At 37.5% G+C, this 27,260-nt stretch overlaps 1 protein-coding gene across 2 annotated transcripts; it reads right to left on the bottom strand.

Moving 5' to 3' along the window:
• Positions 1 to 408: 408 nt before the first annotated feature.
• Positions 409 to 27,260, bottom strand: MYLIP (myosin regulatory light chain interacting protein). 2 transcript variants are annotated; one of them, XM_069092446.1, is made up of 7 exons: positions 26,942 to 27,260; positions 25,545 to 25,735; positions 6,881 to 7,066; positions 5,509 to 5,706; positions 4,829 to 4,993; positions 3,145 to 3,565; positions 409 to 1,969 (listed from the first exon to the last, which is right to left on the bottom strand). In XM_069092446.1, the coding sequence occupies exons 1-7, from the start codon at positions 27,026 to 27,028 to the stop codon at positions 1,880 to 1,882; spliced, it is 1,338 nt and encodes a 445-aa protein (XP_068948547.1). In that variant the 5' UTR covers positions 27,029 to 27,260; the 3' UTR covers positions 409 to 1,879. The 2 variants fall into 2 exon arrangements, with proteins under 2 accessions (XP_068948547.1, XP_068948548.1); XM_069092447.1 differs by lacking the exon at positions 6,881 to 7,066.

Raw genomic sequence — 27,260 nt, 5'->3', positions numbered from 1 at the left:
CATCTAGAAGATGAGGGGATCTGATACAATCTCACAAAGCTCCTTCCGGTTTAAATCCTAGCTTGAGGGCAAGTCCTCTTCATCTGGTACCTCCATCTGCTAGATCCCTTCTATCCCTTTTCCATGATATAAAACTTTTTTAAAACATGAAAATTAACTGGAAAAAAAAACCACTCCTATTTTACCTGCATTCTAATTTTCACATACAGAGGAAAGCTGGATAATTTGGATAGCAAAATGGATAATCATTGTATGACTACTTTAAAAAATTTTGCTTATTAGAACCAGATATGCTTAGTCTTATGCGTAAGAAAAATGTTGCATTACTTATATCATTTTTTATCAGATTTTCTTTTATAAAATAAAGCCTAACTTAAGAAGTACAAAGATAAGAAAAGAAACCAAGTATTTGCTTTAAAGTCTTTATTAACCTGAATATAAAAAGACAGAAATGTAATCTAAGATATAACAGAGTTCTTTATGTGGAAACAATTTTTTTACAAGTGAAAAAATAAATACCTCTTGCAATAAAGGCTTATATGCTAATGTGCCATAAAAAAGTAGAATTTTAATATTTTGACAAAATGTCTGTGCAAAGAAACAAATGCATAAACACATCACTGCTACATTAAGGCAATATGAAAAGTATATTCAGAAAAATCTCAGTAAAGTGACAGTGTGGTTTTCTAGCTTGAATTTCGCTAGTATTGCACCCAAGAAGGTAATCTAGGCTTCCCTACGTCCTAGAAAAACCCACTAGTTGATCAGAGTCCAAAATGCCCAGATGGGGAGTGGAAGGTAGGCATAAGAAGACAAAGACAAAACACACAGTCCCTGCACCCCCAATATAAAAAGAGGACAACAGAAAGTTAATACTTAAGCACTTAAAAAAAAAAAAAAGCTTATACAATGCTTATGATACTTAGAATAAGATTGTAAGTAAGGCTTGATAGATCAAGCAAAAATAACCATCACTTTAGTGAGGCTGGAGTAAATAGCTAGAAAGAACTAGAATGACTATCATAGTTTATATCAACCATGAAATATCTCTAGCGTTGTGTAATTTATAATTTATTCTTTCTAGGCAAAATATTTTTCCTTTAATCAGCAGAAATGACTTTCCACCAAACCAAAGGCCCAAAGGAGTGGTTAACAATGAACAGAAAACTACTTAACTAAGGATTTTATATTTCAGAAAAGCTACCTTTCTGAAACAGAAGGGGGAGAGGGGTATTGTTAGGGAAAGAAATAACTACCTCACACTGCATTGAATCATCTGTTGTCTAATAGGCAGATTAGAATCTGACACTTAACTAGCAATTACTTTTTTTAAAAGTCACAAAATAGATTTTAGAATCTATTAATTAACCCTCCAATCCTTATACTTAGACAAGTTATAAGAAGCAAAAACTGACATTAAAACAATGTATACTCAGAAAAAAGTTCCTATTATAAATGTCTGGAATGACCACATAAAAGGAAAGCAAAATAAATCTTTAAAACCAATTCTTAAACAATTTGCTCTCTGGGTAGGAAATTTTCTTCGGCTATAGTAAACACGCTCGCAATGTAATCAATCCCCTCCAAGTGCCCAATTTTGGGCACTGGTGTCATTTTATCTGTCACTGAAGAGGAGAATTTCCTTTTCCTTATAGGTTTGCTCATAAGATAATAGTCAAGTTCTGTCAGACTTCCATAGCTTTTTTTTCCCCTTGGGTACCACAAATGAAGTTGATTTAAACCATGGTTGTGTTTTTAGAAATGCTTCCTTCAGGAGAACATTCCTCATTGCAGGTAGGTGTTACAGTAACCACTTTTCCCACAGTTTTTTTTCAAGTTCATAATAGTGCAGTTCATAGAAATGTATCAGTACAATATATCAGATGACTGTGAGATTGAGGAGGCTTGTATGGGTGGGAAGATACACATGCTGAACATGTTCTATTCGGGATCTGCAGACTGGACATGACTAAAAAAGACAAAGACAGTATCTGTTAGAATACCTTTATATATTATACTCTGGTGTTTTCTTTAGAGTAGACATATGTACCACATTTCTTTTTCAGAAAAGTATAATGAATTCAATTATCCATGGTGGTTCTTGAATAAATAATCCAAAAATATTTGACTCAATTGTAGGAGTTCTACTATGCTTTCCTGAGGCCTGGGTAGAAATTTTATTAACAGAAGATGTTTATGCATTGAAAGAAATAAATTAACTAGGATAAACTAACTAGGATTTCTACCAAACTTCAATTACAAGATATGCTGTAATCAATAAGTGACTTTTATAGATCTTTCTACAAAATGCTATCGAGGCCAAATTGATGATTTGGATGATCAGGTGAGTAAGTTGGCTCAGTTTTGTTTGAGCAATGATCAGGCTGCACACACTTCTAGTCCTGGTCAAGAGAAAACTCTTGGCAAAACTGGCTTTTGGTTACAAAAGGAAACGATTGGACTGAATCAACACAAACACATCCCCAATATCGGAAAACAAATCAAGCATGTCCCTCAATAATAGGGCAGTGGCATCTTCACATAACATCGGATAACAACTCTGTTGATTAGATTTCCATCCGGTCCTACCACTGGTCAGTAGCTTGCAAGGGAATTATTATTTGTTCTTCGAGGCTAGTTTCACATAAAAGTTATGATCTGCCATAGAAAAGTGAGTACAACTTGCAACAGTTTGTACTCAATGTCAGAAAGTAGCAAAAAAAAGCATAAAAATGCCACAAAGGGAATTACTCCAAAGAATTTTTGAAGGTGGGTATTTGATTAGGTACTAAAATTAATGTAAATTCTCTGAGCACACAGAGGTGACCCTTAAACATACTGGGTAGTAGGAAGATGCTGGTTGGATGAAAAAAATTTACATAAATTAACAAAGAAGATTAAAAACTATGCCTAACTTCAAATCTTACGAGTAAGGGATAAAGATACTTTCCCTTATTTTCATAATATAATTGCCAATGGCAAATCAATATGCAATTCAAATATTTTACCAATACAGGAAATGACAAATAATAACCTGAAAGACATTATGTTGGACATTTATCTCTATAGCTGGAGGTCATATTTAATTTGTGAAAAGTATAAATAATGTCATAACCACCACAGGATACTTGACATTTCACATACCTGTAACTGGGCAGCACAACCTTCACAGCACACAGTATGACCACAAGGGCAGAAAGTTGAGTTTATCTCTTCTTCACAGCACACCATGCACAGCATGGCTTCCTTCAGCTTCCGTAACTTTTCCTGGAGTGCTTTGCTTTGCTGGCAGCTGAGCCCTTCACAACTCCCACAGTTCATGCTACTCTCTGAAGACTTCAGAGGAGAACTGGGTGGGCTCTGGTCATTTCTTGAAACAAGGTCCAGAACCCCAGCATTATAAAGAGCCCTCCTTGCATGGTCATACACCTCCTTGGATGTTCGTTTGATGTCAAAGACATACTTTTTGCCAAGGTTAATGTTTTCATTTAGAAACAGAGATGCCAGGTGACCTTTTAAGTCTCGACTGTATTGCATCATGACAGCACTGGTAACTGTGTCACACCTGCAACAACAGACCAAACAAAAATCTACTCTGATACTTAACACACTACATACGCATTTCTAGAGTTCAGACAACTAAATACTACAAATCAGAAACTTAAAGCTTTGGGATTTTACTTTTAGGAAGGGGATCTTCCTGTTTTATGTGGGTTTGAAAATGTTTCTGACAGTCTACTTTTTTTTTTTTTTGCTTTTTGGAGGGCAATCGGGGTTAAGTAACTTGCTCAAGGTTGCACGGCTAGTATTTTTGTGTGGGTGTTAAGTGTCTGAGGCCAGAACCGAACTCGGGTCCTCCTGACTCCAGGGCCGACGTTCTACTCACTGTGCCACCTAACTGCCCCAACAGTCTACTTCTAAAGTATTTAAAATAAAAGAGTCCTTGGCAGTCCTACAAAACTGAAAAGATTCAAATTTTCTGAATTTTTAGAGAACCATTATATGCTGAAAAAATGGTAACTAAATGTTTTTTTCTTTTGGAGAAGGGAAGGCAAGGCAATTGGGGTTAAGTGACTTGCCTAAGATCACATAGCTAGTAAGTGTGTCAAGTGTCTGAAGCTGAATTTGAACTTAGGTCCTCCTGACTCGAGGGCTATTGCTCTACTCACTGTGCCACCTAGCTGCCCCTGGTAACTAAATTTTTAAAAGTTACAAAGGCAGCAACTATACAGGTACAATGATCCAGTTCATTAGAAGGGGAAGTGGCAGCCCCAAAAGATAAAATGAGAGAGGAAGAGATAGAGACAGAAGAAACATGCACGTAGAATTCATACATCTGTATTTCTTGTAAAAAAAAACAACAACACAAAACCAAACCAACGACTGTGTTGGCTTCATGTAGTTGTGCTGCCATGGAAATAAAAACCTTCCCATGTAGCAAACTTTTCTCAAATTCTGCAGGAGAATAACAGGCAGAACACTATAGGAAAATGTAGTCAACTTAGAATCCTGTGGAATTTTCATTTTTAGTCTACTGCTATTGACAAGTATGTTGTTGCTGTTCAATCATGTCTGACTCTTTGTGACCCCATTTGGGATTTTCTTGGCAAAGATACTAAAGTGGTTTACCATTTCCTTCTCCAGCTCATTTTACAGATGAGGAAACTGAGGCAAACAGGTTTAGGTTAAGTGATTTGACCAGGGTTACACAATTAGTATCTGAGGCTGCATTTGAACTTGGGTCTTTCCAACTCCAGGACTGCATTCTAACCACTGAGCCCCTGGGCCAAGTTACAAAGGGTTTATTCATGTAAGTAGCCATTTATACCTGTAAAAAGCATGTGTTTCAGTAATTGCTCGGTAAAGCCCACTCGCTGCTCTAGTGCTGATCATTTTAAAGAGGAGCACGATGCTGTTACCAGACTCCTTGGTGACTGTCAGGTAAACATTCTTTCCAGACTGGGTGGCCATCTGAACAACAGGATATGCAATCCTAAAAGTATGGGAAAATAATTTTGATCAAGACAAAGAAGAATGTATGAAGCACATGGCTTATTTTTTAGAGTCATAAATATTTTCTTAAATTTTGGCAAAACACCTTAGTCAAGAGTAAAAAAGAAATAATTACTTAACATGTCAATGACAACCTCTCCACCCACTAATGTGTTACTTCAAAGAAAAAATATTCACAAACATATAGACGCACGTATCGTGCATTTAGCCAAAACAGACTCAGACTGAAAAAGTCTAATCCTACTTATGGGTAGTGAGGCATGTCTTTTTGGCAGTGAACTACTTACTTTACCAATGCCTTCAGGTCAGTAAATTTCCATCTTTTAAGTTGTTGATTATTAAGTGGTAATAGAAGAGGCTGAAAATGTTAATGTACGTCCAAAACAATGCACTTTATTCAAGGGGTGATAATTTTTCAAACCCCCAACTCTTTTTTTCTGTCTTGATGATCGAGGCCATAAACATAAAACCTGGAGCTTTAAAGACTTTGGTTACCTGTTAATTGGGCTAAGATCATCTTTACAGATTGAGATTCCTTCAGGTCCTACACCAATGAGTAATTTTTGTCCTTCGCTGTCCCTAACAGAATGCCATTCCACACCATAGTTCTCCATTGCTGATACAATTTGCAAGACTTGGTATTCAGCTGAAGCCTGACTCATCCCTTCCAATTCCTTGTGCTTCATGGTAATACTGTAGAGAAGACCAAAAAAAAAAAAAAAAAAAAAAGGAAGCTCTATCAGCAAAGAGTTAGCCAGAGACATTATTTTATGAAGCTCTTAAGAAGGTGTTTCATTCTAGGTGTATTACATGAACGGATTACTGATAAACTATATTGATGCCATCACTAACAAAGAAAGCAGTGAGTGACATACTAAAAAGTATTAATGCTTTAAAGCTGAATTTCCAGCTGTTTTAAAACTACAACAAAACACTTAAAGAGTTTTTGATAGACCTGTAACTTAAAAAAAACAAGCAACAGAATTATAGAATTTTGTGAAATGTAAAGATATGGAAGGAAACTAATGTACCGGAATTTCATAAGAATTTTAGTATGCATAAATTCCCAATACTTTAAAAATAAACAGTAGAGGGAATTAAAATCAATTTCTAGACATAAATAAAATCCATAATAAAAAATGTATAATTAAACTTCTCTTGGGTTACCATTCTCAAAAAATTCAAAATAGTAGACAATGTGAACAGCATATACAGCATGTTATCAATAACAAATTTTGCAAGAAATGCAAATGTTTTAATAAAAGATGTCACATACATGCATGATTAGAAAAGGTAGAACAACCATATAACAAGAATGATGGGTAATATATAGATTCCTGCCTACTGATGCACTGGCATCCAGATAACAGCATAACAGGTAGTATCTATTTTGAAGGATTTGCACAAAGTCATGAACAAATATTGATACGTAGAGAGAATGAGATGCTGAGGAGCTGTGACCAGCACAAGTAGAAGGAAAACTCAATATAAGTGAAATTATGCATCTGCTGAGGTACTAGCAATCTCTCTACTTGAGTTATTGAGGGATTGAAAATCATCAATTAAGTATAAATCGAACTTGTGAGAATTAAAAATTTTCAAAATCAGGGGTGGATCGGTAGTAAGGTAGTATAAAAAGGAGGGGGAAACAGAGCTATTTCACTGGTGTTTATTGCTGTAACACGATATTCCATGTTAAGGCATTAAGTGATGGAAGATTTGTTCATATATAACTATGGTAACAATTCTCTTCACACATTATGACTATTCAAGTATAGTGCTATTAAAAAAAGAGAGGGGTGGCACCAAGAGCCTAGAATTACCTTACTTAAGTCAATGGTCTGTGAAAACAGAAGCCCACAGTTACCTGTTTAAGGTAGCACCCGAGAGCTCTTTCGAACACAGTTCCTCATAGTTATACTTGGCGGTGTTTTGATTATAGTCACCAAATTTTGTCTGCGCCAATAGTGCACTGAGTTCAACAGCATGCTCTGAGGAACACTGAAGATTGCCAGCCAAAAGATCCTCTTTTATATGCAAGAAAAATATATGCCTATAAAAGAATGAATTTACTTTTTAAAGTTTGGACTAATTTAAAACATTTATAGTCAATTTAACAACCCAAAAACTTTAAATTAGCAAAATTTTGAGAAATTAAAATAACTTGAAAGCTATTAATACTGAAGCTGAGACATGGTCAGTTTTAACTGGAATCACAGTAAAACAAAAGAATAAGTTTCTTTCAGATACAATTTAAATATCCCCAGTGATATTGCAGATCAATTATTCTTAGTAACAGACTTTCATTTGCACTGATATTTAAAACACGTGTGGGAGTTGTTTCTCAAACAGCTAGGACAAAAGATTTACTGCCAATTGATAAGCATTATAGGGTAAAGTCATATTTATTCAAAATAATAGCAGTTTTGGATAAATGGAGACTCAATTGGGTTGGAGTGGAAAGGCCAATGGATTTTTGGAGTTCCAAGTCCTGGGTTTGCATCCCAGTTCTATTAACAAGACACTTCTCTGAGACTCAATTTTCTCATTACTTAATTCAACGTTTTGTGCCTTGTACAATGAGAAAAAGAAAAAACTTTACTGAATGCTGACAAAGAAGCTGTCTCAAAGTCAGAATGACAAAGTTCCTCCTTTACTCACAAGCTCCTATAAATAAACCACAGTAAAAATTTAAGTAAAAATGTACTCAGAGAAGGTAAATATGGCTCCTATTAACTCAGACATCTGCTAGTCTTTAGTGCTTTTTGGGAATGATGCTAAATCTGAAAAAAAAAAAAAACCCATAAAAACTAGTTTTTCACTAGTGACTGTAAGGCCCTGCTGTAGCAGCAGCACCATAAAATCTACATTATGACACAGCCTTAGACAAAGAAGCTCCACCCTGCTTGTTTGCTTCTCTGCCCCAACTCTCAAAGAGAAAATAGTATTAGGTAGTTAATATTCTAAAATAGCTTTGAAGAAGAGAACTTTTACTTAAAGCCATAAGGAGGGAATAAGTGGTTAAATGTTTTATTGACCCAATCTAAAACCTTTTAGAACTGACTTTTCAAGTTTAAATTGGTAATCAGATCCTGGTCACCAGGCAGCAAGGCCCTTCAAACAATATCCTCAGCTTCTCACAGATAATCTATGCATATGTCTAGACAGGCAGCTGTCAGGCCCAACAGGTGGTCAACAGTCGGTAATGCTGACCCCCAGTGTGCACAGGAGTCAAACAAAACCTATCTGTAGATTAACTACTCTATATGTTCCACATTCTACACTGGATCTGAAACAATTCTTGGTTATTTTCCCTGACAGTAAACAAGAAAACATTTTGTGTTTAAACTTCCCAAAAAGGTACTGTGTATTTTCTCATGCAATCCATACCAAGGAAACAATTTCTTCCTTTTCAGAAACTGAATAGATCATCCTGCTAAAACCACAGTATTGTTCAGCTTATTAGGTGAAAGGATTCAAGTTCTTAGAGGGAAATGAGGAGAGAAAAAATATCCCCAAGTATAAAGTGGTTCTAGTAACATTGGTCCTAACATTGGCCACTTCTCTAGGTATGGTACTAAAAGAAAGAAGTATGTGACTGTGGGATCAATATATTGTTTTATTTTTATCTAAAATACTGTTTTCCAATAAGGTAAGTCAGTGATCTCTCAATGTAGTAGAGAAGGTTTAGTTAGAACATAATTTTTCCCAACTATGTTTCCTTCTAACCATCTGGACTGTAACTGTTTTTTTTTCTGGGTTTATAAAGCAGGTGAAAGGTTGCCCAAGGCTGTTCAATGAACACTATCAAAACAAGCAGCTGTATTCAAAGAACTGTTTCATGCCTGCAGTGGGTATTTCTTTTCACAGAAGATAAGCAGACAACATATCTACTCCAGTCCTAGCTACACTCTGGGACCACAAAGTGAAAACTGGAGAGCATTTGCAAGGTCTTCATTCTTAAATAAAGGCCCAGAAAGATTATCATATAATTTACAGATGAAACTTCAAAAATTGTAATCCCTAAATCAGTATTTGAATGAAAAAAACTTTTAATGCTTAAGTGAGAGAGAAAGAACTAATTCTATTTTCAATGCAAAATTAAGTATTTAATATTTTATAAAGGAAAAATATTATCAATACAGACATTCTCCCACTGCCCTAAATCACACCATCAGGGTTTGTTAGAAACATTAAAATTTGTTGGAAAACAGTTTGGGAAATGCTACCCCCTAAACATTATGCTAGCTAAACCTTAAAAAATGAAATTCTCTTAAGTTTGCAAATGTTTCTCAAAAGGGAAAACTCAGAACTACATTTTCTGGCCAATGCTATTGTTTCAGTTCATTAAATGACTTGATTAGTGACACTGATTAATTCATGGTTGTACTACAAAGATTTTCTTATAATAAAACAAAGGAACAATCAATTTTCAACAAAGTTGTTAAAGGGTATTCTAAAGGTAGTTTTTTAAATGACAAAAAATTTAATTGTAAAATGAGCATATGTTTTCTTGGAGAAAAAAGCTGAAAACATACGGCACTGAGAAGTACATGCTCCATTTGACATTTCCATGGCACCCCTCCATATAGACTGGCAAAAATACTACTATTCTTAAGTTTAAAACATCTCTAACTTCTGGTTGACTTGTTTCATAAACCAGTTTTTACCACAAAGCCCTCATCTGCTTAGAGACAAGACTTATAGACCAAATAGGGTTAGATTTCTTTTGATATCTGGAAATAATCCAGGATAGTAGTTGCTAATTTGCCAAATACCTGGCTGTTATTACTAAGTGGGTTACTCTCAGTCATTGACCTAAAGTTACACTTGCCACTTACTAAGGAGTCTTACATCATCCAAAGCCACACCAAGATTCACTTAAAACCAAATGTTAAACTGTTTCTGTAATGACTAACTATGGAAAAAAAAAATCTGATTCCACCCCAACGTCTAAGTTGAACTTTGCCCTTGATAAAGCAACTAACCTTTAAGTACAAGGTATGTATGATACTCTCCATTTATAAAGATAGTAAACAACTATAAGGAGGCCACAGGACAGAAATCTGGCTTCCCAGGAGCCACTTGTGCCACATACATGCGTGCTCTCCTCCAGTCTCCTTGTGACCCAACATTCTAGAGTTGGCAAGACCAAAGGTACCTGAAAGTGTTAACATGGTTAAAATGATCTGAGCTACACTGTTCAATGTATTGAACAAATAAATTCCTCTTAAGACATGGTTTGACTATGTTCAGTTAAATACAAAATAAGTCTGTTTGACCAATAAGGCTACTTTTCAGCTTTGTGGTTTACACTCTTAGCAAAAATTCTGCAGGATCGAGGTTTAGATGATTCAGATGTGCAGTTCTCTACAGGTAACTCAAAACTGATCCTCCGATAAGAATTAACAAACATATTTAAGTTATATTTTTTGCCAGGATATGCCACATTATTGATTACAGAGACCATGTTCTATAACCTCAAAGCATATGAAAGCCAATATCCTAGAGACATCACAAACTCAACATGCCAAAAAAGAAACTCATTATCTTTCCTACCAAACCATCCCTCTTTCAAAACTTCTCTATTTCTGTTGAAGGCACCATCATTCTTCAAATCTCCTAGATTCATAACTTTGCATAACCCTCAACTTTTTTCCCTCACATAGCAATTCACTTGCCAAATCATGCTATTTCTACTTCCATTTTTCACTTATATGTCCCTTTCTCTTCACATTTATCATCTTACTTCAGGCTCTCATCACCTCTCACCAAATTACTGGGAAACCAAAACCCCTCTCTCCTTCAGTCCATCCACAATACTGCTACCAGTGATTTTCCTTAGGTACATACCCCACCATTATACCCACCAACTCAATCATCTCCAGTAGCTTCCTATTGCCTCTAGACTGACATAAAAACTCTTCTGCAGATAGAGGGCTGAGCCTGAAGTCAGAAAGACTCATCTTCCTTAGTTCAAATCCAGCTTCGGACATTTACTAGCTGTGTGATCCTGGACAAGCCATTTAATCTTGTTTGCCTCGTTTCCTCATCTATAAAATGAGCTGGAGAAGAAAATGGCAAACCACTTCAGTATCTTTGTCAAGAAAACCCCAAATGGGGTCAGGAAGTGTGGGACAAGATTTAACAACAAAAAAGCATATAGTCTTCTAAGAATATATAAATATAACTTCTTCATCAACTATTACTTATTCACAACCTATCTCTAATTATAGTAAGCCTATCTAACAGTAAATTATTTTAAATCTAATTATGCTTTGCTTAGTTGGAGCTGCTTTGCATTACTATATGACTCATCTCTTTAATGCACACTGCATTAATGTCCCCGTGTCCTCTTTTGTAGGCCTTTCTTTAGTTTTTAGCCTAGTGCCACAATGTGTACACTTGTGAGATGATGTCTAAAGCCAACAGGTAGGTCACTGATGCAGGATGCCAAGAATACAAAGCCAACCAGGACAAAAATCAGTCAATAAAGATTTATTAAATACCTCCTCTGTGCCAGGTATTATGCAAAGCAACGGGGATACAAAAAGAGGTAAAACATAGCTCCTGCCCTCAGTAAGGTCATAATCAAATGAATACTTTTTAAAAATCATCTGCAACACTACATTAAATCCACTAGTCCAGAAATCCTTAAACTAGTCATTACTTTCTACATTCTTTCTTATTGTTGACTTTGCTTGGCATACATGCTAACTATTCCACTCTAATCCCAGTTGTTTAATCAAATAAGGAAGACTGTGACAACAACCTGCAATACTTTTTACAGCAATATTGTAGTACTGTTGATGCAAGTGTTTTATATTATCAAGTCATGATTCCAGGCCTGTATAATTTTCCAATGAACCTGGTAAGACTTGCCTACAACACAGACTTGAGATTAATAGATTATTTAGGTCTCACAAAGATCTAAATCTATTAAGATGATACTAGACAAAGGAAATCCATTTTCCTCATGTAGCTAGAAAAATAAGATACACATATTTAGCCTTTGTAGCCATCTTAGCTAAGACACATTAATAAGGTAAACGTCCACAAAAGTCGTCAAGACATGGCTTGGATACAATCCAGGGTTTTTGGAAGGCAATGGTAGCAGTGGGCAGGCTTTTGCAGGACGTACCTTACTAGAAAGGTTTCATTTCATGGGGTTTTGATTGCTATTTGCCCCCACACTCCCCCCCAAGTAGTGCTCTTATAGGCTTTGAAAAGACCACAATGAAGATACCTGCAATTCACATTCACTAATGTTTCCTCCAGGTTAAGGAAGTCAGCTCCTGACTGGTCCCCAAGCTTAAGCAATTGTGTCAAAGATAAGTGGACTCTGGGTCACCCCATTTCAGAAAAATGACTATTTCTTTGGTGGACCTTCTTTGTAGGACTCTTTTAGTGTTTTCTCTCCTTTGGATGTTTCCAGAGACTATTCCTCAAGCAGTCAATCATCTTTGATTCAAAACACCTGTGCATCATGACTATGTTCTTTGAGAATTGGGAGATCTAAACACAGCAAGAGCCAAATAACATCATGACAAAATCAACACTAAATTAGAAAAATCAAAATGATTAGTTATGGTATGCAATTAAAACAGCTCCAACCTGGCATACACTTAAAAGCGAGTCATCAAAACCAAGAAGAGAAAATAGATACTGTCAAAAGTTATCATTATTTTCTAAGAAAATGTAATAGTTCCTAAAACCAAGAGGTCAAAAAAGGCTAGGCCACCTGACCTAGTCATTTCTTAGTGAAGCAGACAAAGGCAACATTAAGTTTAGAGAAGAAGGAAGGGAACAAACATTTAAATAGAGCCCACTATGGGCCAGGCAATGTTCTTAGCACTTTAGAAGCTGTATTTCATTGTGATGCTCACAACAACGCTGGTGAGATAGGTGCTGCTATTATCCTCAATTTACAGAGGAGGAAACTGAGGCAAACAGGGATTAAGTGACTTAGCCAGGTTCACACACTAGTGTCTGAGGTTGATTCTGAACTCAGGTATTTAGTGAAGAAATCCACTGAACTCAGCTCTATTCACTGTACCATTTAGCTTCCTAATCAGAATATAAACTAATTTGTAGAGGATGACACTGAAGATTATGAACAGTACTGCCTCAATACAGCAAGAAGTAAAAGAGGGGAAAACAAAGTGTTATAGAAGGCTTAACATGAGACCCTATGATGCTAGATCATCTCAAAAACACTTAAGATGAAACAGGGAGTATTACAACACAAACAAAAAAATGTTATAAAAATATCAACAGAGCTTTTCCAAATTATTTTCTTTACAATGACTGGGAGGTCACATTGAGATGCAGTTCCTGAGAGTATGTGATCTTAACATACAGAAGCAGAAATGCCACTAAAGAAAACAAAATTGGGAAGATAGCTGCACCAGACCAAGTATGCACAGAGAAGCATGTCCGTGCTACCGACAACTGAGCTTTAAGGCGGTTGAGGCATAGATAATAATCTCTACATATTGTCAAGGCCATTCTTGATGAAGGAAACAGGTAGGTTTTTGTAAGAGATTCTACAGCATACTATGTTGTAGTGTTAAGATACAAAGCAATCCGGATATATACAGAGAATTTTGTTTCAATGTTTCTTAAATCAAGGGAGGAAAAAAAAATTAAGATGTATGGTTTCCAAAGGTTTTTGCTACTGCCACCTAGGCTGGTAAAGGATGAATCCAACTGGAGAAGCAGTTCCTTAGAGTTAAGGTCTTCTACACTCCAACATCAGGACACTTGCAATAAGGCCTGGAATGCTACCAAATCTGCCCACTGAGGTCCAAAACCATTCAAGAGTTTATAGGGATGATGCTGGTGGATAAAAGATGTCTATTACCCAGGCCATGATATACACAGTTAGATGAATAAGCCCCACAGCTATCCTGAGTCTTTACATCTATTGTGCACATACGAAGCAACCAACAATAGCTCAACAAGAAGAAGGAAGGTGGGGGGACAACTATATTTGGAAAACTGCTCAGTACTTTTAAGGACCTCAAGTTTCTCCCCAAAACAAAAACCGACCTTTTCAAATCAATATCCTTTTGGTGTTCGTATGTTTCTGTGAATCATGGAATAATGCAATCTCCAAAAATTCAACCTGTGATTTGCCCAACTTGATGGCAGTATGTTATCCAGGATAAATGATGTATTAGGACTGGTGTAAAAAGTTATCAGATCTACATGACCAGAAAAGGAAGTGGGTCAGTAATGAAGCAAGGGAAGGGATAAAGAGATAGGCCAATGTAATGTTAAAAGGAACTACTAGTAGGAACCCAGCAAATTCAATGGACCCCTTTTGAGAAGATTTCTGGGAGTATATAATAGAGAAGAGGTATAAAGGGTAAGATGATATGAGTGGCATATCTGCATCACTGGAAGCGGGGAGGCACCCTCAAGGGGTTTACAATCTATAAGGGAGCACATATGTACACATAAGTGTATGTGAAATACATAATAAATATGATTTATGGGAGCGAACTTGAATCAGGAAAAGTGTCGAATTAAACTCTAAATGTACTTTTAAGGTACAAGAGGGTGTACTCCAGGGATGAGAGCTAGCTTGTGCAAAGGTGTGGAGACTGTAGATGAAGGGATATGTACGAAGCCTGGGTAGTAAGAAGGCTACTTTGGCTAGAATGTAGAGACTGTGAAGGGGAGTAATGGACAAAAAGACTGGAGCCAGGCACAAGAGTTTGCATCTGACCCTGGAGATTGTGTTTTAGGAAAGCCACTGACAGCTGTGTGGATAGCTAATTGGAGAAGAGAGTATGTCTCCAAAAGCTCTAATTTGGTTAAAAACAAACAAATAAACAAAAACCATGACTGGGCTGTACATGTATACTTGAACAGTAAGGGGAATAATGGGGAAAAAGAAGGAATGAAGGATGAACAGTAATTATAGACTTCAAACTGTATTAAAAAGCAAATATTATCTAAAGTTTTTGGTATTGTTTAGAGAGATCAATGAAATAGACTAGACAAAGAAGAACCAGAACAGGACATGACCTAGAGTATGAAAAACTTGAAAAAATAAATTACTTAGGAAGGAACTCCCTATTTTATAAGAACTGCTGGGAAAACTAGAAAGTAGCCTGGCAGATATTAGGTTTATAGACCATATGCCACAATGAGCTTAAAAGGAATACATAACTTGAATCCTAAAGATCAAACCATAAAAAAAAAAATTGAAAGAAAATCTTACCAAGTACCTTTCATGGCTAGAATTCTGAACCAAACAAGGGATAGAGGTGATTTCAAAAGATGAGACAGATAATTTTGATTACGTGCAACTGAAAAGTTTTGCAATGAACAAACCTGATTCATCTAGGATGAGATGACAGGGGAAAAAAAACTTTGTATCAAATATTTCTTATAAGGGTCTGATATCTAAGATATATAAACAACAAATATGCAAGACTAAAAAAGCCATTCTCCAAAACAGTAAGTGGACAGGGAAATGAACAACCAGTTCTCAACAGAATTGCAAACTATCAACAGTATGAAAGAATGTCCCAAATCAGTAATAAGATAAAAGCACAATGACAAAGCTGGCAATGGAAATGTCAACATTAAAGAGGTTGTGGAAAGACAGGTATTGTAACACACTTATTGCTGGTGGAACTGTGGAGGGGTCCAATTATTCTGGAAAGTGATTTGGAATTTAGCAAAGTGAATAAAATATTCATCCCTTTTGGCCCACAGATGCCAATTTCAGGCATATGCCAAAAAGCAGTTAAAGAGAGAGACAAGGAGAGTCACTACATAAACCAAAGTATTTATAGCAGCCCCTTTTGTAGAAGAAAAAACCTGGAAACAAAGTAGATGCCCATCAATTGGGGAACTCCCTAATCAAGTGGTATATAGATGAATAATGGAATATTACCATACTATAAGAAACTATGAAAATGATGAATACAAAAAAAGCTTAAGGAGAATTGTGGGAACTGATATAAAATCAGGAAAACAATACATACAACAAAAACAATGTAAATGTATAGAATGAAACAATAATGACTAAGTTTGGCTGCCAGAAAGAGATATGAGAAGGTACCTCCCCATTTCTTTGCAGAGATGAGGTGAGGGAGACTATGGGTGTGGAATCCTGAATGCCAGAGTTTTTCAATAACTTGGTTTAGTTTTTGTGAACTATTTCCCCATTTTGAAATTCATTTTTATAAAGCAAGGTGAGGTTCTTAACTTTTGTAATGTCAAGAAACTCCCCTTTCTATCACCTTGGCAGACTGATGAAATCTATAGATCCCTTTACAAAATAATATTTGTTGCCTATATTCATAATTGAAGAAAATGCTAGATTTCAGTTAGATATTAAGTGAAAATAAAGATGCATTTTTTTCCCTATTCAAGTTCATGTTACAAGGGGTGGATCTCTGTGATTGGGAGAGGGTATGATACAGTGGGAAATGTAGGTAGATTTAAATAAATCCTTACTGATAACTTTTGGGGTTTTTTTTCCAAGAAAAGAAACAAAGCTATACACCACATTGCAGTCAATGTGAATCAAACAACACATACTTTTCTGGGCTATTTATTATCACTAGTCTGTGAAACACTCACAGAAGTATAATACGAGGTATACTGGTAACTGTATGGCAGGTAACTGCCACCACCCTGGTACCAGATCTTATCCGTTCACACGTGGATTACTATGAGAGTCAGCGGGTGGATCTGCCTGCCTCAAGTCTCTATTTCAATCCATTCACTATTCGGGCCTAATTACTCCCTGTAACCTCCATAATCAAACACAAAATGTTCTGTTTGATGTTCAAAACCCTTTAAAATGTAGCCCTCTCCTACCTTTCCAGTCTTCTTATACCTTAGTACTCCCACGATGTACTTCTTTAACCCAGTGACATTGGCTTCCTTGCTGTTCCACCAAGACACTCCATCTCTTGGCTCCAGGCACTTTGTCTGGCCATCCCCCATACCTGGAATTCTTTCCTTCCTCACCTCTGCCTCCTAGCTTCCCTGGTTTTTCTTCAAGTCCTACAGGAAGCCGTCCATAACTCCTCTTAATTCCAGTGCTTCCCCTCTTTTATGGATTTCTTATTCACCCTTTATATAACTTGTCTGTATAGCTTGTTGTCTTCCCCATTAGATTCTAAATTCCTTGAAGACAGGGATTGTCTTTATGCCCCCAACACTTAGTACAATTCCTAGCACACAGCAGGAAAGGTTTAATAAATGTTTAACGACTATTTGTACTTGTTCCCATAATATTGACATTCGACTCCCCTTAAATCACTGCCACTAGATGCCTGAAACAAATGCTATAGTTTTGGGTCAAATCAGTTTTCTGTTTTCAGACTATACAACAACTACCCTACCTTGGACAACATCTCTATTTTTGGGATGTTACATATTTTATCCTTGTTAGCATTTTATACATTGTTCAAAAATGTTTAAATCATATACATGTTAACAGACAGTCTGCTCTCTTTCTGAGTTATTTCCAAACTATCCATTTTGATCCGCATCCTCATTCTCCTTTCGTTGGTACTTGGACTCTTGCCCCCAGGACCCTATCCTCAGATGGGTGAGCCTTTGCCTGAGGTTGCCACTTATTTATAAGCTGTTTTCAAACAAAGCTCCAGCTGCCTTGGCCTGTCCTGCCTGCCTGGATTTGTATCCACAGTACCTACAACATAGTATGCACTTAATAAAGACTTTCTCCTCCATTCATAAAAAGAGAAATGCAAAGAAAAATTTCAACATTCTCCATGAAAATTATAGCCAACATCATGATAACCGAATCAGACTTCAAACTATATTCATAGACTAATAGAAATATGGTTTATGAAACATTTTAATTACTCCTAATGATGCATTCATGCTACTCTATCACTACCCTCAGCAAGGGAATGCAGCCCTCCCTGCTCCATTTCTGGGGTTTCTCTTTGAGTCTTTTGGAATTCATGACAAAGCTATATCACCTAAAAATGAAGATTACATTATCAAAGGTTTAGCTAAGAGTGTTGGGTCAGTCCAAATGGAAGCAAAGATACCAGAGCATCCTTAAGTGTAAAGGAATGGAAAAAAACACATACAAATTATTCAGGCTCTGGTATAATTTAAGATGTAGTAGATGAAATATACTAATCTTCTGATATCTATTTTTTAAAACGTTGTTAACAATTAAATCTGATGAATTGTTTTCACATTAGAAACCCTCAGAGTCCCAAAACACCAATTATGATCTTCATTACTTAAAATACATCTCTCTGATATATTAATTCCAGCTTTACTTTCAAGTTTGAATGTCAAACAACAGCAAAGATTCTTATGAAAACATCCTAAAAAAAAAAGTCCTAAGAACATGAGAGTTGAATTTAAGTCTCACTTTTCCCACTCCCAATGTCAATCACCCTCAGTCAGGCCTCTTTACTCATCAGGGTAATTAGGTGTCTAAGTGTTGATAAAGCTGGAGACTTGGAGTCAAGAAGACCTAAATTCAAATCCAGCCTCAGACACCTACTAGCTGTGTGACCCTGGGCAAGTCACTTAACCATATTTGCCTTGAGGACAGGGAATGTCTTTTGCTGTTCTTTATATCCCCAGTACTTAGCACAGTGCCTGGCACATAGTGGGGATGTTAATAGGACCATTCCTTGTAGGGTGGTTTTGAGGATTAAATGAGATAACACTTGTAAGTGCTTCGCACCTAATAGGCACTATATAAATGTTAACTACCTTTCAAGCTGCAATACTCTTTCCACAATGTGGAGGTGGGGAGAGGACTGGACTAAGAAAACATGCGTTCAAGTTCTAATTCTGATACTTACTAGCTTGTGATCATGGGCATGCTGCAATCTCTTAAGACTGCTTCCTTATCAATAAAGTGGAGATAATAACTACTTCCATGATCTATTTCACAAAGCTGTTATGATGTTTTGCATAAAGTACCAAATAAGTCTAAGCTAAAATTATGTCCATTTGTTCTACTTCCCAGAACAATCTTCCTAATGGCACAGCTCCAAATGTGACACTCCAGCACTCTAAAACCTTTCCTATCTCCCCACCAACTACCAAACATCTTAGTCTGGCATTGGAGACTCTCCACACTATAACTTCAACCTAGCTGTCCACGTACATGAAAAGCTCTCATATGGAAGAACTGGCCTTTTATCCTGGAGAATAGTACTAGGACAAACAAAAAGATATAAGAAATTGTATTTTAACAGATCTGCCCCAAAGCATAATTCCTCAAGAAAAAATTCTGTAAAGAAGAGGACAGAAGACCATTTATTTGTTAAGGAAGTTAAAGGACCAGATACCTGCTACTAAAGCTTCTCCAAGATTTATTTATTTATTGAGGCTTTAGAAGCACTCCGGTTTAAGTTACTTGCCCAGCATCACACTGCTAGTATCTGAAGCAGTTTTGAACTCAGGCTCTTCCAATTCCAGGGCCGGTGCACTATCCACTGTGCCGCCCAGCTTTCCCTCTTCCGGATTGAAGATAGGATAATTTTCTAGATTTTTCTCACTATACTGTGTTACTAACTGGGTTTCACTGCCCCTCCAACGTGTTCTAAATCTGACCACGTCCATGCTTTTGTACATTCTGTGCCACTGAATGACTTCTTCATCCCATCTGGTCTTAATGAAATTTGATTTCTTTAAGACCCAGCTCCAGTGCTATTCCTGTTTTCCTTCCCTGTTCTTCCATGACTTCTAATGAAGCTCTCACTGACTCATTCTATTTCGTGAAGGCATTTACCCATATATCTATTCAAATACCCCATAGCAGATTGTAAATTTTTTGATGAGGAGGGTTATCGAGGATTTTTGAATTCTGTATGTAGGTTTTAATAATTAAAGTGAGCTAAATTATGAAGAACATTTTACTTCTTACCATTATCCCAAGCCAAGCATGAACTACATCTGTAATCTTCCTTAAGAACCTTTTTTTTTCTTTTTGGAGGGGGGAAGGTAGGGCAATTGGGGTTAAGTGACTTGCCCAAGGTCACATGGCTAGTTTTGTGTTAAGTGTCTGGAGGCCACATTTGAACTCAGGTCCTCCTGACTCCAGGGCCAGTGCTCTATTCACTTCGCCACCTAGCCACCTCTTTAAGAACCTTTCTTTTGCTTCAGTGAAATGTATTTAAGGTAGCTAAATTCTATTCTATGTTAATACCCACAGAAAGTAATGGTGATATAGGAGAATTTAAAATAGAATTTGGAGCTGAGAGGGGCTCTGATGATTACATGGTTCAATTCCTTCATTTTACAGAAAGTTGAAGTGATATAACCAAAGTCATGTAGTTAATTGGCAGGTTTGTTTTCCAAATCTCATTAGGAACTCTTTCTATCACATCATTTCATCCTTAAAAGTCTCGTGAAAATGAAAAAATTCAATGGAGGAATGTTAGGTAAAAATGATGAAATTCAGTGGAAGGGTTTGTAACTGCCAGTTTACTAATATTTTTATTTGCTGTTTTTCCATCCACTCTTCATGACCCCATTTGGGGTTTTATTGGCAAAGATAAGTAGTTTGTCATTTCCTTCTCTAATTCATTTGAGAGATCAGGAAACTGAGACAAATATGGTTAAGTGACTTGTCCAGGGTCACATGGCTAGGAAGTGTCTCAGAACAGGTTTGAACTCAGGAAGCTGAGTCTTTCTGACTCCAGACCCCTGCCCTCTTTCACTGAATCACCTAGCTGCTCACTATTATTGCCCTATTTTAAGCAGACTATAATAAGTCCACATGGAACAACACAACCAAGCTTGGGTTTGAATACTACTGATATAACTTTGGAAAAAGTAATTTAACAACCAGAATTCTCCTGATCTCTAAAATAACTGGGTTAGACATGATAATTTTTTAAGTCCTGTTCTAAAGGTATGATCCTGTAATCTTCTAGGACTTTACTTTGTAGCAAACAATCTTAATACTTTATTCTAAAAGTACAAATAAGTACTTGCTTATTCTAAGTCAAAGGTGACTTCTCACACAATCAGAATGGTTACACACAATCAGAATGGTTACCATAATACAGTCACAGTATTTTACATGTAAAATACTTTATGATTAGTTTACAGCATAATAAAATGTCAGATTTCATTCACTAATTTAGAATCTATGTCAAAACATTTAGTATAGTATTTAGAAATTATCAACAAGACTAGAATCAAACATTTTTAAAAGCTTAAAAAAAATTAAACTTTGAGATTCCCCAGAAGTTTTATATTCCTAAACTTCATAATATAGAGGTATTAATAGCCAAACCCTTTCCCAAAATGAATGCAATTAATAATATTTCAATTGGTGACGTCTAAAGCATAGTTTTTTTTTAAATAAGAAAAACAGTTTTATTTCCAAGAATATAGTCTTTGCTTTACTGACTAGATAAATTTGTAATTATCATTTGTAACTTGTAATTGATAAAACAAAGCAATTCTGGCTTTTGACACTGTAATTATATGCTTATGTGTGTAAATGGATACTTCAAGTTCTTAAAAACACTTTATTTTCATAAGCACACAAAACCAGACCCCTCTGCATTTTTTTCCCACACAATTCATTTGCTTGGCAAGCCATTCTTCCCCCACCGCACCCCCAAAAGGTTATAAGTAAAGTTTCTGTTCAACCCTCTTCAAATGATTATGAATCCCCAATTACAGGGATATGATTTAACTGAGGTTTTAGTGTAAAACAGTATGATCTGTTTCTAGCATCAAAATTATGCTGTAAGACAAGTCATTAACAAAAAAGTATTATAAAGTCTCTAAAATGCCAAGTTTCAAATCAGTAGAGCAAATACACTGGGGGCTTCAGGGAATGCTGTGCAGGAAAGAATACATTCAGGAATGATATAATATGTAATATAAGAGTAAAAGGCATCAGTAACAACTAGTAGAGCACAAAGCTACAAAAATTTTTAAAAATAACATATATATACAATGTTCTAATAAATGGTTTTCTAAGTATCTCACTGGATTCTCTTAACAACTTTACAAGGTTGGTTGTGCAAGTATTTTCATTTTACAGATGACAAAAAGCTCAGATATCTGACCTGCCTAACATAAGAGGCAGTGCTCCCTTTCAAACAATATGCTTTTGCCTTCTATCACCTTGCTTCTCTAAAATGCTGCTCAATACAAAATAATAGCAATAGTTTAATAGGCAGAATTCTAAGGTATGGTAAGAGTTTGTCTCTGGAATAGTCATTCTAAAAATATACCATATTTCCACGTATGACTAGCCTAGAAGACCAATATGCTGATTAGGAATATAAAATAAAGAAGTATTTAATCAAAATTTCTTCTGCCACCAAAAATACAAATAGATATTTATCAGCACACTTTCAAGTATATCAAAATGGATTTCCAAAATATCTTTAGGGCTAGAGAGTAGAGAGAAGAAAGAACTATGGGAATAAATCATATAGGAGTCATTCAATAGTCTTTTATCAAGTGCCAGGAAACCCTGAGGATACAAAGACAAAAGATAGCCTCACTTCCCCATCCCCCAGGAGCTCATAATCTAAGGGGGTGAAGAAAGACAACATGCAAACAATTATGTACAAACAAGCTACAAAAAGAATAAATAAGAAATAACCAACAGAGGGAAGGCCCAAGAATTAAATGTGATTGGGAAAGGCTTCCCATAGAAAGTGAGATTTTAGCCAGGACTTAAAGGAAGTCAGTAGGCAGGGGTGAGAAGAGAGAATTCCCGGTATGAGGGTCAGCCAGAGAAAATGCCCGGAGCTGAGAGACAGAGATGGAGCGGGATAGAGTTGAGGAACTACAAAAACACTAGTGTCACTGAATCCAAGAGTATGTGAAGGGTAAAAGTGGAGTTCAAGAAGACTGAAAAACTGGGGTGGGGGTGGGGGACTAGGAAGGAAGACTTTTGAAAAACAAAACAAAACAACCAACAGTCTTCCTTATTTGATCCTGCAGGTGACAGGGAGACACTGGAGTTTACTGGGTTAAGGGAGACACAACTGGACCTGCACTGCAGGAAAATCAGTTTAGTGGCTGAGTGGAGAATGAACTGGAGGGAAGATACATATGGCTGGCTAGTCAACCAACCATGAGGTGACTCCAACAGTCTAGGAGTGAAGAAATGAGGGCTTGCACCAAGGTAGTGGCAGTATCAGAGAGAAGGGGAACATATCTGACAGATAGTACCAAGGCAAAATTGATAGGCCTTGTCCACACACTGGATATGGGGGTGTGAAAAAGAGTTAAGAGTTGAGGATGACACCTAAATTGAGAACCTGATGAACTGGGAGGATGGTGCTGCCCTTAATAGTAGTAGGGAAGTTTGGAAGGGAGAGAAGGGAAGGTCTTGGGGAAAAGATGAGTTCAGTTGTGGGCTTGCTGAGTTTAAGATGACTATAGGACATCCAGGTCAAGATGTAGTTGGAGACAGGAGTCTAGAGAGGTTAGGACAGGATAGGTAGATTTGAGAATCCTTAGCATAGAGATGATAATTGAAATCAAGGAAGCTGATGAGATCAAGTCAAATAATACAGAGAGAGAAGAGGGCCTAGGTCAGAGCCATAGGGGATACCCACATTTGAAAGATGGTGACCTGGATGAAGAGTGTTGGAGGTCAAATGGGTAGGAGAGGAGAGAGAGTGTCAAGGCAAGAGGGTAATTGACAAGGTCAAAGGCTTCAAAGAGGTCAAGGAGGGAGACTGATAAAGGTCATTGGATTACAAATGAAATAAATTCCAGTATAAAGCAAGTGAAGTTAACTGGTGTTTATCCATTTCAAAAGAGCTTCTAACAAGATGCTCAGTGAAAGTTAACATGCTTTTAGTTCTGTTCTCAGTTGAGAACTAACACCTTCATTGGCCAATTGTGAAATGGCTACACAGAATTCTAATACAGTTGTAATTCCAAAGTTGAATTATTTGGCAAAAAGTCTCCATATTTTTCCATGTGAAAAGTGAATTTAATTTTTAAAATTACAATTTTTATTACAGAAATAATGTTAAAGACCAGCTAATAAATAATTTAAGCTAGAATTTTGTAAATATGAATTGAAACAAAGAAACTATTATTGCACCATTGTTTAAATGAAGTACTCACTCATCCACATTTATACAGATTCAAAAGTATATCTGATTTTACAGGAATTTATTTTTCCATCCAGAAGCCCACAAAAGTCTGGAGGAATATTAAAAAAAAATAACACTATGCAATCAAAATTCTTAAGTGTTGATTTTTTACTGACCTCCAAGTCATAACTGCTTAAGTGAAGCTTTCACAAAACAGCTTCAAGTTAAAGCTGTGTACTTAAATTAATGGGACTGAAATAAGATCAAAAGATATGAAGTCATTTGGACATTTTATAGGAGTATTCTTATAAACTTGAGAGTTTGTAGGCTGGTGGGACTTTGGAACTGATTGGACCTTATTAGTTCCTTAGCTCAACTCCTTTATGTAGAATTTTTTTTTTGAGAAAGAAAGGAAAAAAAGTAAGTACAGAAAGACAAACAGACTTTCTCCAGGTCAAAAGTAGTAAACAGAATAAAAAAATAGAGGCCCCACTAACTTCAGTTCAACTATTCTTTCCACTATATCCCAATGCAATCTTACTTTGCAAAAAAACAAAACACCAAATTAAAGTGTGAATAATTTTTATCCAATGTTTACAGTGTTTGAAATCATCATTTTTTCAATTTACTATTTTAAAGTCAATTATCAGGGTAGGGTTCGAGTTACAAAGAGAAACAAAATCTCTTGAAATTCAATCAAAAAATGTTTAAAAGCAGCAGCCCCAGTTTGGGCCACTGTGGGGAAAGCATTACAACCAATCCAGAATGACACTTTCTGTTTGTACACTACATGAACATGAAACATTCATGCACATTATAGACCCCTAAATATAAAAATCAAGTCTGAGGAAAATGTTTAGAACCAGGGAAAGTTCAGAGAATTCTTACAATGCTCCCCAAACAACTTCAGACAGAATTGTTAGAAGTTTGTTTTGCTGGGTTTTTTTTCTTTCAGAGTTCATAGCTGCTGTAACTTGAGACTAGACAGGAGAAGTCGACCAAGTTTAAGTAAGCTAAGAGGAACTGTTTCCAGCTTTTCAGTTAGAACAGCTTACAATGACCTAGAGTAACACTGCTGAGCCAGAGGTTACTATCGGACATTCATATGTTTAGGAGGAAGAGGTCCTAGCCACCCAGAACTATTTACAGCACTAAGCACCAGCATTTCATATGAATTCAATCCTGCTCTTTGGATAAGTTTTCAAAGAACTAGAAACAGTCTGTAGCTCCCTTTTCAGATTTTCTAAAATGGGCCAATTAAATAGACACAGCAATTCCTTCCTAACTTCAACAAAAAGTTGGACAATTGTGAATTTCCAGCTAATTTTTAAAAACTCATTTTTTATTGACTAGCTCCTGTCCAGAAGTATATAAGATATAACATATCTTCTCTAGGTGAGGCAGGATAATTTTAGTACAATACACAGCACCAGTCACATTTTACATTCGTTTATTTTGGCTTCATTTTACCTAGTCTGCTCCTGTAAGATGAGATGTGGCTCCACGAAGAACTTGACTCTTAGTTTAAGTCTGTAAGGGGCCAGCCCATCCATCTGCTGGGAGATTCTGTTTCTCAGATTCAACCATAAACTCTCGCCTTTGCTACCCGTAAATTGCAGTCCAAAATAATCAACTTCTATAATTCCCAATCTTCTGCAAACCTAAAACAAAAGGTGAGCACATCACTTAAGCTGGAGGATATGCAGCCCGGCTAGATCAAAGTCATTAAGTGTAGACATTACATGTAAAAGCAAATCCAGCATCTGTATCCACCCTGGTGTGTTTTGCAGCAGGGGAGATTTCCTAGTGCTAACCCAGGAACCAAAGCTCAAAGACTGAGATTTCAGGTGTGATACTCGAACTAACTGTGCTGGATCTAATACCTTAGCAAGCTTGCCAATAACCCTCAAAAGCAACTGAAAAGTCACTGAAGCAAACCACTGGCTATTTTCCATTTGACTCCAATCACTGGAACTCTCTGCACCAGCACAATCTGTACAGAGGAATTTTCAGCTCAGTATCTGGGTGATTTTAGCCATATGGACACTTAAAAAAAAAAAAAAAAGCTGGGGAAACAAACACTCCACAAGTGTCAGCTAAGCTCTCCAAAAGGTTTCTCAGACCTCTCAGGTCTTGGGATCTGGATGTAGTTGTGAGTTTCCATAGGAGCCAAACTTATACTGTCTGGGATAAACTGTATCCCATTATTTTTCCCCCTCCTTTTCTTTTTAAAACTTCCAAAGGCAGAGATGCCATAAATACAACAGGCAGGACTGGGAGACGGAGGGGGGGGTGTTGTGTGGAGGTCAGGAGGTTACCCACACCACTGACAATTCTGCAAAACATTAATACCGATGGCAGATGTTTGGGAAGCAGGACACGTTCAACAAAGGAACCTCCTCGGCATCTCAAGGACAACAAGGGGACTAAGGGACAACTGGCCCCAAATGGGCTGGCTGGGTCTTGCAGCAGCGAGGTGGGGGCAATATCAAGCGGACACCTGCCGCAGGTGCGCTGCCTTCTTAGGGGAGCCCCCCCCCAACCTTGGGCGCAGACGCCCCGGGCGTTCACGGACAGACAGACACAGGCACGCAGACCCTTGCTCCCCCCACGCGCCAAAAGGAGGAGGAGGAGGCGGCGGCACCTCCACGCGCTCCGCGCCAGCAGGGGAACCGCGCCGCACGCGGGGCGCGCGGCCAGGAGGCTCCGGCGCGTTCCCCGGGGCGGCGGTGGTGGCGCCGGCGCCGCTTCGCCGCCCTCCTCCCCCGGGCCGCAGTGGCCGCCGCGAGGCCCGCCAGCGGGAGCACGAAGAGGGCCGCCCAGACGCCGAGCCGTCCGTGTCCCTTCCCCTCCCGCTCCGCTCTCACCTGGTTGAGGCAGTCTTCGCCGTTGGCTTTCGCCTCCACCTCCACCTCCATCAGCACGGCGTCCGGCCTCGTCACATAGCACAGCATGTTGGGGGGCCACCGCGACCTCCTCTTTGGGGTGTGTGTTGCAGCCGCTGCCTCCCACACGGAGGCTCAGATCCCGTCCCCGGGCTGGGCTGCAGCTGCGAAGCGAAAGGCAAGAACTCCAGCAAAACCCCCTCCCCGCCCGCCCGCCGTCCCTCTCTTGATTTCTCTCAGGGGCCCGGCTCTGCCGCACTCCAGCAGCTTAACTGCCTGCCCCCAGTCTGTGACTCCCTCT

The sequence above is a fragment of the Petaurus breviceps genome, unplaced genomic scaffold, assembly GCF_028583685.1.
Source record: "Petaurus breviceps papuanus isolate PSGF00001 unplaced genomic scaffold, PetGlider_PUasm1.0 190, whole genome shotgun sequence".
NCBI classification, from domain to species: Eukaryota; Metazoa; Chordata; class Mammalia; order Diprotodontia; family Petauridae; genus Petaurus; species Petaurus breviceps.
Note: the sequence above shows the minus strand (reverse complement) of the source record. Positions and strands in the feature narration are given on the sequence as shown.